Here is a 13147-nt window from a genome sequence, read left to right as displayed (position 1 = left end):
GGCAATTCTTTTTAGATGACAGATGTATCTGGCCCTGACCATCAGTAATAGGGGCACCCGTGTAAAATTATGCGCCTGAACGGAGACACAATGCTGGTACTTCTGTTATACCACAGACAGGCTGCAACTTTCTTATGGGGGGCCAAAGGACCAAAAACAAATAATGGTGGCTAGAATGTAGGATATGTTTTGGTTTATCTTTCAACTGACATTATTGTGGAACAAGTCCCTTCTCTGAAAAATCACTGCGCACAACTGAATGATCAAACGTTTTGCCAAGCCTGCAAACTATACAACTGACACTGAAGTCACTCAGAGAGCAGACGCGCAGTCAGATCGTTCATAGTGCGTCTTTGTTAAAAAGCTAACTACAGACCCCTCCAGGGTGGTGTTCTGCCTTGACTCGATGCTTCTTATAAGACGTGGTGTGTGACTCAGCTTCAGCTATACTCACGCTCCTTGCCGAGGTCTTGATTCGAGGACCAGAAAGTTTAGAATCGATGGCAGCCTGCTGATCTTTGGCCTCCGAGTCGGAAGCGGAGGAGAAGATGGCCTCTGCTAGGAGTCAGCTGCTGGAGCTGATTGCCCGAAGGCCTGGCCTCCTTGCTTTCTTCTACGCCAGGGGAAAGATGTTCCATGAACGTCAGGAGGGTAATAGGATGCTTGTCATTGCATGTTGTGGTGTGCCTCCTGCTTATACTGTCAATATTGAAGGGTTTTCTATGAACGGAGGTCACGCAGGCCTCACATGCAGTGGCGTCATTGTTGGGGGATAGTCAAAGGTTACACACCTGGTGGTGGTCAGTCCACAGAAACTTTGTGTGACACTGAAATACTTCTTTGAAGAAAAACAACTTACAAACGTCTGATCCCAACACTAGATGTCAGGAGTATGCAGAACATGTGTAACTACAATAACACATGCTACAAACATTTTTCTATTTGAAAACATTGGTGTTTCAGTTTAAATCCATACTTTAGTTGTAGCGATATGTCAAGAAAAGGAGAAGATGTATGTCTGGGTACATTACTTCTTCAGCAATGAAAGTATATCTTGATCCTCACTGTGGCACTATGCTTAGTATGAAACCTACTGAATACAGCAGTACAGTACTGCAGCTGAAGCATCATGCAAACTCCTACATGTACGTCACTCCACATTTCTTTTGTTGGAAATATCCTTAGAGCACTGGAATGTTGGGAGCTCCATTGAAGAAACAGGGCGGCCCAGGGGCAATAATGGCTTTTCTAGGCCTTCTGCTCCAAATGCAGTTTTCTGTTTCTCCCTTTTAAATTTCCAACATTCTTACCCCTCATGGGTGGAACATTCTAGCAGCATTATAGTATTATGCCTTGAGCTGTACTGGTTGTTAAAGGCCCTCTCCCTGGTGACCCTCATCTCCGGCTCATGCCTATAAGTCAGGTTCAGCAGTATAGCCATCAGCAGCATGCTGATGCTGTATTTAGTAAACTGGAATGCAGCGCTTAATCTGAACCAGGGGCTGCAGGCGGTGGGCACCTATCATTTGATTGGGGCTTATTTTCCATCCTCAGACTGACTCAGGGCAGGAAAGAGGCATAAAATGAAGAAAAAAATGAGAAAAAGAAGAATGAGAAAACAGTGGCAAAGGGAGAAAGCAGGGAAGAAAAATGAGCTGCAAGAATAAACTAAAGAGACAGGAAATGTGGGGTGCTGGGAGAGAGTACGAGGAGGAGTGATGCCCAGGCTGCATTGTAATCCTGCAAACCCGCTTTCGAAAGAGGCAACAGCAGGTTCCTAAGAAAAACTATGTACCCTGCCCTTACTTTTTCAATTAAGCACTCACTAATTTGTTTATTCATTTTTCAGTTTGTGATCTTTGTTCAGAGAAGGAACTGAAGAGTTATTTTCCAAACCCCTACTTGAAAGTGAAGCAATTAGATATTTCTTATACATTCATATAGACGCCTGTCCATATAGTAGGCCCTGGAAGAAAGACAAGCAATGCACCATATGTGTGCTCTTTAAAATGTACAAGCTGTTAAATATACACCCTGCACCTGGCTTGATGGGCAGTATCTGTCGTGATGAGCTCCTACTAATTACAAACACACTAATGCTTTGGCTCTGGACCCCTGTCAATATGTCAATAGGAGGCTCCCTGTGATTAAAACTCTCTACAAAGGCATTTACCACCTTTGCTTATAATGTGCAAGTTCTACAGTCCTTCTGAGCACTGTGCAACAAGATACCTCCCCATATCCTCCCAACAGCTGGATCACGTGTCTTTTTGACATAACCTTTGGCATGGTAGAGCCCCAGCTATAAACCTGTCAGGCTGCCAGAATTTTTCCATGACCTTTGCCCAATGAAATACAGGCCAAACTACAGGAATAGCGATTGCAGTGCTTATTGGCTTTCAATAAATCGAAATTAATAGCTTTCCCTCTGTCACCTGCTGGGACATCCTGCTTTGGAGCCCATAAAACGAGCCGGTTCATGGCAGGCAGAAAGGCCCAGTTTACCATCTCTTCCTCCGTGAAACGGGCCACTGAGGGGCCAGCGTCAACTGGTCTGCATATTTCTGAGCTCGCGCTCCCCCGCTGTGATATGTATCATACTCTTATGGCTAACGGGACTGCACCGCTTCCGGACACTGATAGAAATAAAAGAAATCTCAAGAGTTATTTTCTAGAAATGTGCAGCTTAGATTGAATGTGAATTCACTGAAATATATTTGCTATCACTAAACAAACTGAAACGGCAGGTTATTGTTTTCGGCCAAGGCTAGGGCCGGTAGACCTGTACATTTTGTTGCTGCAAAGTGGGGTGGGGCATGATATTTTGAATGTTTCTTTTTTATAGCTTTCTGTTATTCATATCCGGATTAAGTGGTGGTGATTCTCATTTTTTGCAGAGTTGCAGATTTGCGCATATGTTGTGGGTCCACTCACTGGAATTTAATAAGGTTTGCTGCACAGTAAATAAATAGCATTATCAAAACCCTTATAGCCTTCCAACTCCAAATGCGGAAGCCAAAAGGTAATGTTATTTTCTTGAAGACGTAAGTTACTAGCTCAACACCAATTCAAAATCAGTTTAACTGTTGATATTTTGCATCAAAAAAGATCCCTATCCCAAGCGTTTACCAGTGAAGTTGTTAGATGATTCCCTCCACTATTCTTTCTAAACCTGGTTTAATTTACGGCTATCATCCGTCCTCACAATGCTTTGCTTTGTCTTGAGCGTAGTTTAACTATCTGAACTTACCATCTATATGAAGCACCTGCCACTCTCCACCGAGCCACGCTTTCTTGGACGCATATAAAATAGTGTAGCCAGTTACAGACATTTCCAGGCCTTCTGGAGGCTTCCAGGCGGCGAGTGCAGTGCCCTCCTCGATCAAAGTCACCTTCACGGCCATTGGAGGGCTTCTTGGAGCTGTGGAAACACACAAGGTGAAAACGTTACAGGTCAAACCCTTTGAAGGTCCTGCAAATAAATGATGTGCAGGGTTCTCAGGCGCAACAGCACACTTACGGTTAACATCGTTAACACTTTATTTTAATTTTTTGGTTCACTACCAACTATACAGCATTTCTGTGGCAACTGGAGGACAACCATACAACCACATGTCTTCAGGGCGCCCTTGGGTCTGGGACCCTGGCCATCGACATTTACAGTAAAATCCGTTTTCTATGCCTAGGGTAAACAATCCTGCGGACTACTGACATGGCAAAGAGCAATAAACGACTTCTTTGGAAGAAAGAGTTAGGAGAGGTAAAGAAAAGCCTTACATGAGCTGAGAGCATTCTACTAGATTACTCTGGAAAGGGCTACCATGAGTGAGCAGTCTTAGGGTCGGATTTAGATTTCGGAGGATGGGATATCGGTCACCGTTCTGATGGAGTAACCCTTCTGTCCAAATCTACACCAGATCCTTAATTCGAATCCAGAACCTCGGCCTCTTACACCTGCATTCCTAAGTACCTTCTCTCTTTTTAGCTGTGGCACACGCAAGTGTTGTCTCACGTGATACTCCTGTTCCAGTAAGTGCCAGCTACTGATAGAACCTACAGCAGAAGTGGAACACTAACAGTTACCCCATAACCAAGAGCTTGTGGACCAGCTAAAGGAGGCCTAAACGTATTGCCGCTTTCTATTTTGAAATACCGCAGGAAGACAAACGAACAAAACCATGGAAGCCTGTTGGGTCGAATGTCCCTCATGGTATTTTGAATCTGTGCAGTGGCGTAACGGAACTGGAGTGCCTCCCCCTGCAAAGAACATGGACTCATTCAGGCCAGGTGCTGGGCTGAGCGGGCCCCCTGGAGCGCCCATCCCGGCACCACGGGGGCCTTTGTTACGCCACTGGTGCAGGAATAATTTTTAGAGTGGAGGTGCTGCCCTTCCAGTGTTTGTATTTCTTAGCGTTGCTTAGGCCTGCAATTACACACAACTCAAAGTCTGTCCATAAGCAGGATGTGTGGACCCATGAACAGGGCTGGGTGCTCTCCCCCACTACTCTCTTTCAAGGTGCAGGAACAATTTTCAGAGTGGAGATGCTGCTATCAATGTTACATCACAGAAGTCATAGGGATTGAGAAAAATCCAGGCTTCACAAAGAAAGAAAGAGCAGCAAATGAGCCATGCCCACTGAGCAGTGGAGTGGTAAGGCTGTAGTATGTGTCTGTGGTATATTTTAGAGGACACTGTTGCAGATATATCACTAAATCACGGTGAGGTAGCCAATGTCATTTACAAATATCACATTTTGATTAAAATGCCCACAAAATCTGCACATAGTTTCAGTGCTAAAACTACATACTGCACAAATGATAATTAAGACTTGCTTCAGTGAGTACACAGCATGTGTGCATCACCAAGTAAACTGTCTTGGTTCATTTTGATCCTCTTAAAATCTTTGTTTCCATCACACCCAGAATTTAAAATGTGGCTCATTTGTGCTTTCCTAGTCCCTGATATACTTTGAAATGTATACAGTTTATGTACAGGTATTTAAATCATATGTGCAAAACATCCTACTGCCTTTTCTTTCACGAGTCTTACTTTTTATTTTTATAGTGACCTGCCTCAAGCAACTCACTGCTTCAGTAAATCCATCCTGCGAGAATGTTTCAAATGATCACCACTCCCTGAAGGTTGCATGTTATGAATTGTGTAGAGAAAGTAAAATTATATCAACATATGTGGTTGAGTTTCTGACCAAGATAATGCTTGGGCCTTCTGGTTTTTGTTCTTTATCCTCAATGTTACCGATCTTTACTCTATTGTGAAGATAAAAACCTACATTCAGGGCCATACAAATGCATAATTCAGTGGCCACAGAGTTTTCCATGTAATTATGGGTTTGCCGCACTTGCCACATAATCCTTAGTTGCTTATGAATAGTATTCTGAATAGGATTTGATGAAAGATTTCTAGGTATTTTCCATTATATTTCAGTACTTTTTAATGCCAGTACAGATTTAAATGCCTGATTTCTGCTGAGCTGTGGGGTCCTTTCTATATCAGCACCTGTTTAAATGCCAAACTAGCTAAATAATAATGCCATAGACTGTGCCTCAGAGTTTGCTCAGACAATATGCAGCATAATTTGCCTCTCCTTGCTAGGTAAATTAGTCAACATGGTGCATTATTTTTGCCTCCGTTCACTCCAAATTTCAGGGGCACCAAACTAAGGTTTAGGCCGCCCGCCGAACCTCCGACGCTGAGGTTCCCCAGATAGTGGCTACCTTCCCGCTGGGCCCATTAAGAGTTTCCCGCTAGGTCAGCGGGCGGAAACCTGAGTTTCCACCTCTGTCCTAGCAGGAAACACCCTACAGCATTGTCTCCAGCTCGTAATCGAGCAAGCGGCAATGCTGTAGGATGCAGGGTGCACCAGCTTTGCAGACAGTGAACATTGCGAGGGTGCTGGCCAGGGGGACCGCTGCACCACCTATGCCAAGTGAATGGGCAGTGCAGGGATCCCCTGGGGCCCCCTGCAACTGTTCTGACAGCCTTTTCATGGCGGTGCTACCGCCATGAAATCGCTTGCAGAGTACAAGGTCGTAATCCCCAGGGCAGCGCTGCTGGCAGATTAGGACTGCCACAATCTCTTATGCTGGCGTGACACAACATCCGTGGTCTTAATATGGCGCTCAGATCGCCGCATTGACAGCGATCTGACGGCCACCTAGACTGACAGTCTAGTGACCGTCAGACTCTTAATCAGGGCCTAACTCTCTAGCTAACAGCTGTCATTTATTGGTTGTAATTTTATAGAGTAGAACGGTATCTTGAGTTCCTAGACAATTTTTATGTCCCAATCTCCCAAGTTAAGCTCTTGCAGCTCAAAATTCCTTCTGAAGAGAGTCAAGGCCTAAATAGGAGCCCTTTTCAGACGTGCATCACTACCCAAGGACTCACACAACACCAGTGGTGACAGTAACTCACTAGAGAACCGACAGTAACCCTTATTTACACTCAGGACTGGAAAAAAAGACCTAATAAACCGCCAATGCTTCACACTGAAAATCTATCACTTTTATGTCAGATTTATGCAAACTTGAAAATGTACAAACCTATAAGGAAAGCAGTACTCTGGAAGGCAGAAAATGAAGGATATTTACAAGGCCCAATAATGATGCCTTCACAATGCGTTGATAAGCTGAGTGAGCCACCTACCTTCTGGAAGTGTGGTTTGGTAAACTACTGGACTCCAGGGGCTGGAAAGCTGATCCACATGCAGCCGCACTGCAAATTCATACCTAGTATTTGCCTCTAGCCCTTGAACTACCAGGTGAGTCTCTGAGCTGTGAATGAAAAACAACATTCATTGTAACCGATCAGCTGCCATTGGCTTACATTTATTTAGTGTATGATTGCGGCTGCTTTCTTCCTATAAAACCTGGGACCTATCCTAAGCATAGGTTGCGTTCATTTACACGTCTCGGTTTAACCATAAACATCCTCAATGAAATTACAGATATAAAATAACTTTCACTGGAAAAAAAAAATAAAACACTTTCGTTTGAGCCAGCCATTTTTTTTTTTTTTTTTTTTTTAATAAAGGTGTTTGGGTCTTTCAGCCCTACGGTCTGCATTTTAAATTATACCAAGGCTTCCGGTTCAAAGCTGAAATTCAGTGCAGCTTATACATTATCTGGATGTGTTAGACTACAGCCCAAGAAGGACCTTTAGGTAGAAGTCCACTGTTTCTACTTTTTTGATTGCCAACATTTAGAGTGTCACTTCAGATCATCATGCAGGCACAGTGGGAAGCCGACATAAAAGCTTCAAAGTTCTCGAGCACTGTAGTGTGAAGGTACCGGAGCACCTGAAGAGCTGCCCGAACCCGGTGGCCGAAAAAAAAAAATATTAATAATCTTAAGGTAGAGTCTATGGGCCAGATTTAGCAAAGGGTTTTTCCCATTCTGTGTCAATGGGAAAATGTGTTCGTACATATGGCCCTATGTCCTGTAAAATATCAGCTGACCCCTCTGATCAATTAATGACAGGACACAAAAAATCATTTCAGTCAACCGGACATGACTTGGACCTCGGACGGCTACAAACGTGTTGCACAAAGCTGAATGGTTTTATTGGTTAGCTAAAAACATAGGAACCTCAAAACAAGCACTGACAAAGACAAAAGGCCTGGGTTCAATGTGCTAATTCACAGACAGAAGGGAGACAGAGAGGGTCTCTCATGTAGTTCAGTACAAGCACTCAAGTGGAGGTGGAAGAATACAAGCCAAACGTGATTGACAGTCGCCAGCCAATGGCTGCAAGAAGCTGGTTAAAGAAAGCCAAGTTTTGAAAGGGGCAGGTCTAAAGCTCACTATGTAAATTGTTAGCAATAGGTCTGTCTGTCTGACAGCTGCACTGCCAACCCCGGGTCTAAAAACTGCCAAAACCAAAATTGCTTTTAGCCATCTCCAGAGAACCACAAAGCGGAATTCGACCACAGAGAAAAATAGAGTGCACACTGCTCCCTAGCTAGGTGTGTGCCACACATACAACTACATACATACACAGAGTACCAGTAAATAACAAGACAACTTAGAGCACATGGGTTATCAGATTCTGAAAAAGAGAATCATTAAGGTTTCACCAGCTCAATTGCCCCTGGCATAGTCCAATAATGTGCCTGAACCCCAAGAATGCTGGGTGAAATAATAAGCAATTCATAAAACACATGAACGTAAGAAGAGTTTGAACAGTACAGCCTGCAAAAGTTTTTGTTTAATTAAGCACAGGCATCTGCTGTTTCAGTGGCTGAGAACTCAATCGCCCATCTTCTTTCTTCAACATCACTTCCTGTGTTTAAATGTTTAAAGGATCTAATTAACTTACATTCAACCAGGAAGTTCATGAGCAGGGACAGTTGCAGCTTTCTATTCTTACAGAGCATTTTTTGTTCCAACGTGTATTAAATGTGCCCCTCCTGCAGTAGGAACAATCTATCTCTTCGTAGGTGGTGCTAAGCAAGCGTCTGGCATTGCTTGCAGTCTTTCAATACAAAATCCGAAAGGAGCCCTCTCGTTGGACAGAAGTATCTCCTAGACAACATTTATATTTAACAAATGTCTTGTCTGCGATTTATCATATCCAGCAATACTGCTATTATCCACTGCAAACCTGAGGCTTCGACAATGGCCATGTGGATCCTCTAACTGGAGTTAAAGTTTACAAAACTTCCGCAAATCCTACATGTATCTGAAAATAATACAGCAGTGAGGGGCATCGTGGGTATGTCACAAAGCCGGTCTGATAACAGACATGCCTTTCTGTCACTACCCACTGATCTAACTTAACTTACTCCATTAACTGCTAGCAACAATTCCCGATCCAACTACTAGCTTCAGGATAAAACGTGCATTGAATCTATAGCAGATTCATGCTGGACTGCCTCCCAGCAATACGTTGCTCACCGGTGGAAAAAAACACTCCAGGCATTGAAGGAAGCACTATGATGCTGCTGGGACCAAAGGAATGAGGCAGATGAGATCAGAAAGAGACCCACTGACGTGTTGCATTTGACCTCGTGTTCCAACTGAAGCTTTAAGCACAGTAACAACAAAAAACACAGATCTACAGATTTTGCTGACTAAGTGAGATGTTTAGGACCAAGAGCAGGACACGGGTCTGGAGACAAGTAAGTTAAAGGTACAAAGACAGCAACACTAGTAAATAAGTGCGAGCCAAAAGCACTGTGTGCCACTGACATACAAGTGGGTGTAATGCAAGGTTTCTGGGCGCTCCGGGTCAGACAATTCACGAGGCACACGGCATTCTTCCTCCAATACCCTCCACAAAAACCTCAGAAGACTCAGGGCCGGGTCAGATAACCTGGTCAGACTATTAAAGGTCGCTGAAGAAGTCACTGAAAACTCAATTTTTAAGCTTAAATTATGAGGAAAAGGTAGTGAAAACACTCCCTTCAAAAAACACTGCAAGTGGAAAACGAGCTTCTCGAGCAGCAAATGTTAAACAAAATCTCCTGTCCCCTCCCCGTGGAAGCACATAGACTATCTACTTTCCAAGACTTTGTATCATCAAGTCCAATGGCGCAGTGTCTACCAGTGATGGTCATCGAGGGCTGCTGGGTTAAGGTAAAAACAAACCCCTACTTTTTTGCCGTGACAATTGGTTCAGACCCCAAAACAACTGCAAGCAGTGTACGTACGTCTGAAGATACAGCACCAGTGAGGCGTTCTGCAGGCCCACGGGGTTGCAGCGGACGGTGTAGTTGATGACTTCCGCTGAGGTGAAGGCCGCTCTTCCCCAGTGGAGAGAGACGGAAGACGAACTGTTGGCCTTCGCGTAGAGATGATGGGGCGGTGGAGGTGGTGGTACCATGTGGTCGTGCTGAGCTGTTTGGGTCAACAAAGTTAAACATTTATTAACATGGAAATCTGTGGTGGAAAACCAAGCTTACAGGGAAACATGAAGGGGTACAGATTGATACAGGTCATGACTTGTGGGGTGCACGCCAGCATTACTCTCTTCATTAAAATTACGGTTTATTCATCCATGTAGAGAAACAAACATTGAGGAGTTGACCCCTGTTCATAATACAGAGCCCCTGTATAACTGTTGGATTACACAACTTCATCTATTTTTGAAGATGTCCACCCACAGAATCAAGTGCGTGGATTTTAGCAGAACACCACAAAGTGGTAGAGCTATGTAGATGTCAAATCTGCATCATCTTCCACATATCCACCAGGTCTGAGGAAGAAACAGCATACTTTTAAAGGGGCCGTTTACTGTACAGAAAATAAACTGTTATTTACCCACCCCCTCTACGGTAACAATCACCAGAAATAGGCATTCAAGAGTATTGCTTTGTATTATGATGTCCACCTGGACTTTGAGATGTACTGCGACATCATTCACTGGATAACCCTTTAAAAAGATACCACACTATAAGAGGAATGTCGTGTCATATTGCTTTTACAAGGTTAGTTATGTAGTATATTACATGGTTTCATGAAGATCTGCAAAAGCAGATTACATTTTTTTTGCAAAATGAAAATAGATGCACAGAAAGTGTTTATCTAGGTTAATGCAGGGGTGTTAGGCTTTAAGAGGCGGTAGACATTAACTCTGTGACCTTGAAGGATTATGTCAAAGAAGATCTTCAGCTTTTAAATAGGAAAGCTCTTGTTGTCCACTCTCGGTCTAATTAACAGTGCGCTCACACCCAGGACTTCGCCAGCTCATGGTCCTTGTGCTCTCATTCTTATGAAGGCAAATGAAACCAATCCATGGACTACTTACAGGTGCAAACTGGCGTGCTGACAGTCTGGTCAGCCTGGTAGCCTTCCTCCATGTTATTGTAAGCCAGCAGTCGCACATGGTACTTCCGTCTGGGTTCTACAGAAAGAGAAATGTTTGTTAGAAGGATCTGGTCCCAGGACCTGTGCCGGTTACATGCCTCACAACCTAAAGGAGCCTAAAAGCAGAATTATTTCAGAAATGTACCCAGGTGCTGTAGCAATTTTTTTATCCATTCACTCTAATCTGTCCTGCAGTATCAAGTGTGTGCAATTGGTAAGGCAGGAAAAGAGGTCAATGGCACTGTGAAACAGTAGGCATTGTACCCGTTACAATCACATGGCTGGGCCAAGTTAGGCTGAGTTTTGCTCTATGACTGGTTGTTGATTGGTCATGATGATTTGGTTACAAATTACTTGGTTCATACGACTCTAAGCCCCACAATGAATCCGTTTTATATCTGTAGCTATAATAAGTTTAAGAACTCACTGTGTTCTTGTCCCTAAATTATATTTAAGACTAAATAATAAAAAGGCACTAAATGGTGGAACTGTCCAATATTTTGTTTTTGCATCATAACAACATAGCAACCAACGTAAAAGAAGCCCATTTAACTCTGCAAATTGATGAACTGCACCATCTTTCCGTGCCAGTATATAGTTAGCTAAATATAAAGGTTCAAAGTTCTGCAATTATTGGAACTGATCAACTGTATCATGTATATATCCAACTCGGGAAAGTCACAATATTATAGCGTAATGAACTGACAAAGTCTCAGTTGTCAGTTAAAAAGTTTTTCTTTATTCTTCATCAGTTCAGGCATAGCAGCCAACACGTTCCATTCCTTTTCAACAATATGGAACTTCTTCAGGGCAGACGATTATGTGTTTTTCACTGTAGTTTGTTATTCGCCCAATAATCCCATACACTTTCTGCCTTTTCAAATTTCTGAAATGTGACTGGCATAATGTAGAACACGTAACTTTAGCATGTTAACATATTGCACATGGGATGCACGTGCCTTTTTCCAACTGGATATATGGACTGTTCCTGAACTTTGTTGCAAGTGGTGTTTGTAGCAGCTGAATACCAGAAGGACCATGCGAGGGCAACATTTATATAGTGGACTAATCTGGGGTGTGCGGGGTTTCACTTTGGCCCCAGCTGCTTAATTTGTGTGCCAACTGTGTTATTTACATAGAACTGTCTTTATAACATGAAGTTATGACGTCATTCGTGCTGGCTAGTATCTATTGACTACTAAATGGAGATTAAATATCACCCTCCATTTTCTTTTCATAAAACCCCTGGGGATGACAACGAATGTTTAAAAAAAACATTAAAATATGCGTGGATAAAGAAACATTAAACAAAGATCAACCAGGAGAAGGCACAAAAACACGAGGCTATGAATATATTCAATCGACGATGCCAGTCCAGATGACTTCGTGCAGAAAGCCGCACAATAAAAGGAATAGGCCGGGCTCAACAGCAGGACACCTGATCAGTCTTACACGACCAAGTGTGCAACACGGGCGTGGGCAAAGCCAGGTATCCCTGCCACCCTCTGCACCTGGCAGCAGAAACAGGAATGGCTCTGCCCCGCTGCGTCCCCACCGCAGTTCGATGAGGATGAAGGTGCTGAAAGCCAGGCTACAGCAGACAATTTATTCTACTAACTATTCATTCTACCATCTATTCATTCTACCATCCTGGCACACAGGACAAGAGTAGGTTTCAGGAGCCGCGTATTTTCTCATGGATTCAAACTTCCTAACTTCTGGTGGCAAATCTTTAATTATCTAAATTTCCATTTGCTTTTAAAGACAATGATGAGGGAACCAGAAGAAAGGAACACTTTTCAATCAAAATAAATGTCCATCAATTAGAGAGAAATATAGTCGGTGGAAAGAGTCCTGCTTAAAATCGGTTTTCCCAGCTATATAGCCTGTAAATAGGAGCACAGGGAAAACAAATGGCGGACCAGACTCTTGCCACCCTCTTCCTTTCAGGTGCCTCCTGGGAGTTTTTTACTGCATTTCTGCGAGACACGGGGCCACGAGTCTGTAGATGTGTCACTATGCCGATTACCTGCTAGAAATATTCTTTCAGTGAACAGCCCAGTTACTGTGAAGTACAACCTAGATGGATGTCAGGGGTCACCCCTGGGCTGTCGGCCCCAAAAAGCCTTGTTCACAGTTTGTTTCACACGAAGGGTCACACGTTTACGGTGCCAGATGAAAGCATGCTCCAATAACGTCCGCAGCTTGTCACTACGCAAGAAGCGCTAGCTGCAGTCAATAATCCTGCTGATAACTGGGCCGTTTAGAACAAGGCCTGCCTTCCTGCAAAGAAGCACGCGGCTGCAGGAAGACACGTGTC

At 43.6% G+C, this 13147-nt stretch overlaps 1 protein-coding gene across 1 annotated transcript in view; it reads right to left on the bottom strand.

Moving 5' to 3' along the window:
• Positions 1-13147, bottom strand: part of PRTG (protogenin) — a 156135-nt gene that overhangs the window by 21784 nt on the left and 121204 nt on the right. Inside the window, exons 12-15 of the mRNA XM_069222426.1 lie at positions 10769-10864; positions 9672-9858; positions 6668-6795; positions 3251-3421 (exon numbers count right to left, since the gene is read on the bottom strand). Coding sequence (XP_069078527.1) covers positions 3251-3421; positions 6668-6795; positions 9672-9858; positions 10769-10864 — 582 coding nt within the window. The remainder of the gene's footprint in view (positions 1-3250; positions 3422-6667; positions 6796-9671; positions 9859-10768; positions 10865-13147) is intronic.

The sequence above is a fragment of the Pleurodeles waltl genome, chromosome 3_1, assembly GCF_031143425.1.
Source record: "Pleurodeles waltl isolate 20211129_DDA chromosome 3_1, aPleWal1.hap1.20221129, whole genome shotgun sequence".
Taxonomy (NCBI): domain Eukaryota; kingdom Metazoa; phylum Chordata; class Amphibia; order Caudata; family Salamandridae; genus Pleurodeles; species Pleurodeles waltl.
Note: the sequence above shows the minus strand (reverse complement) of the source record. Positions and strands in the feature narration are given on the sequence as shown.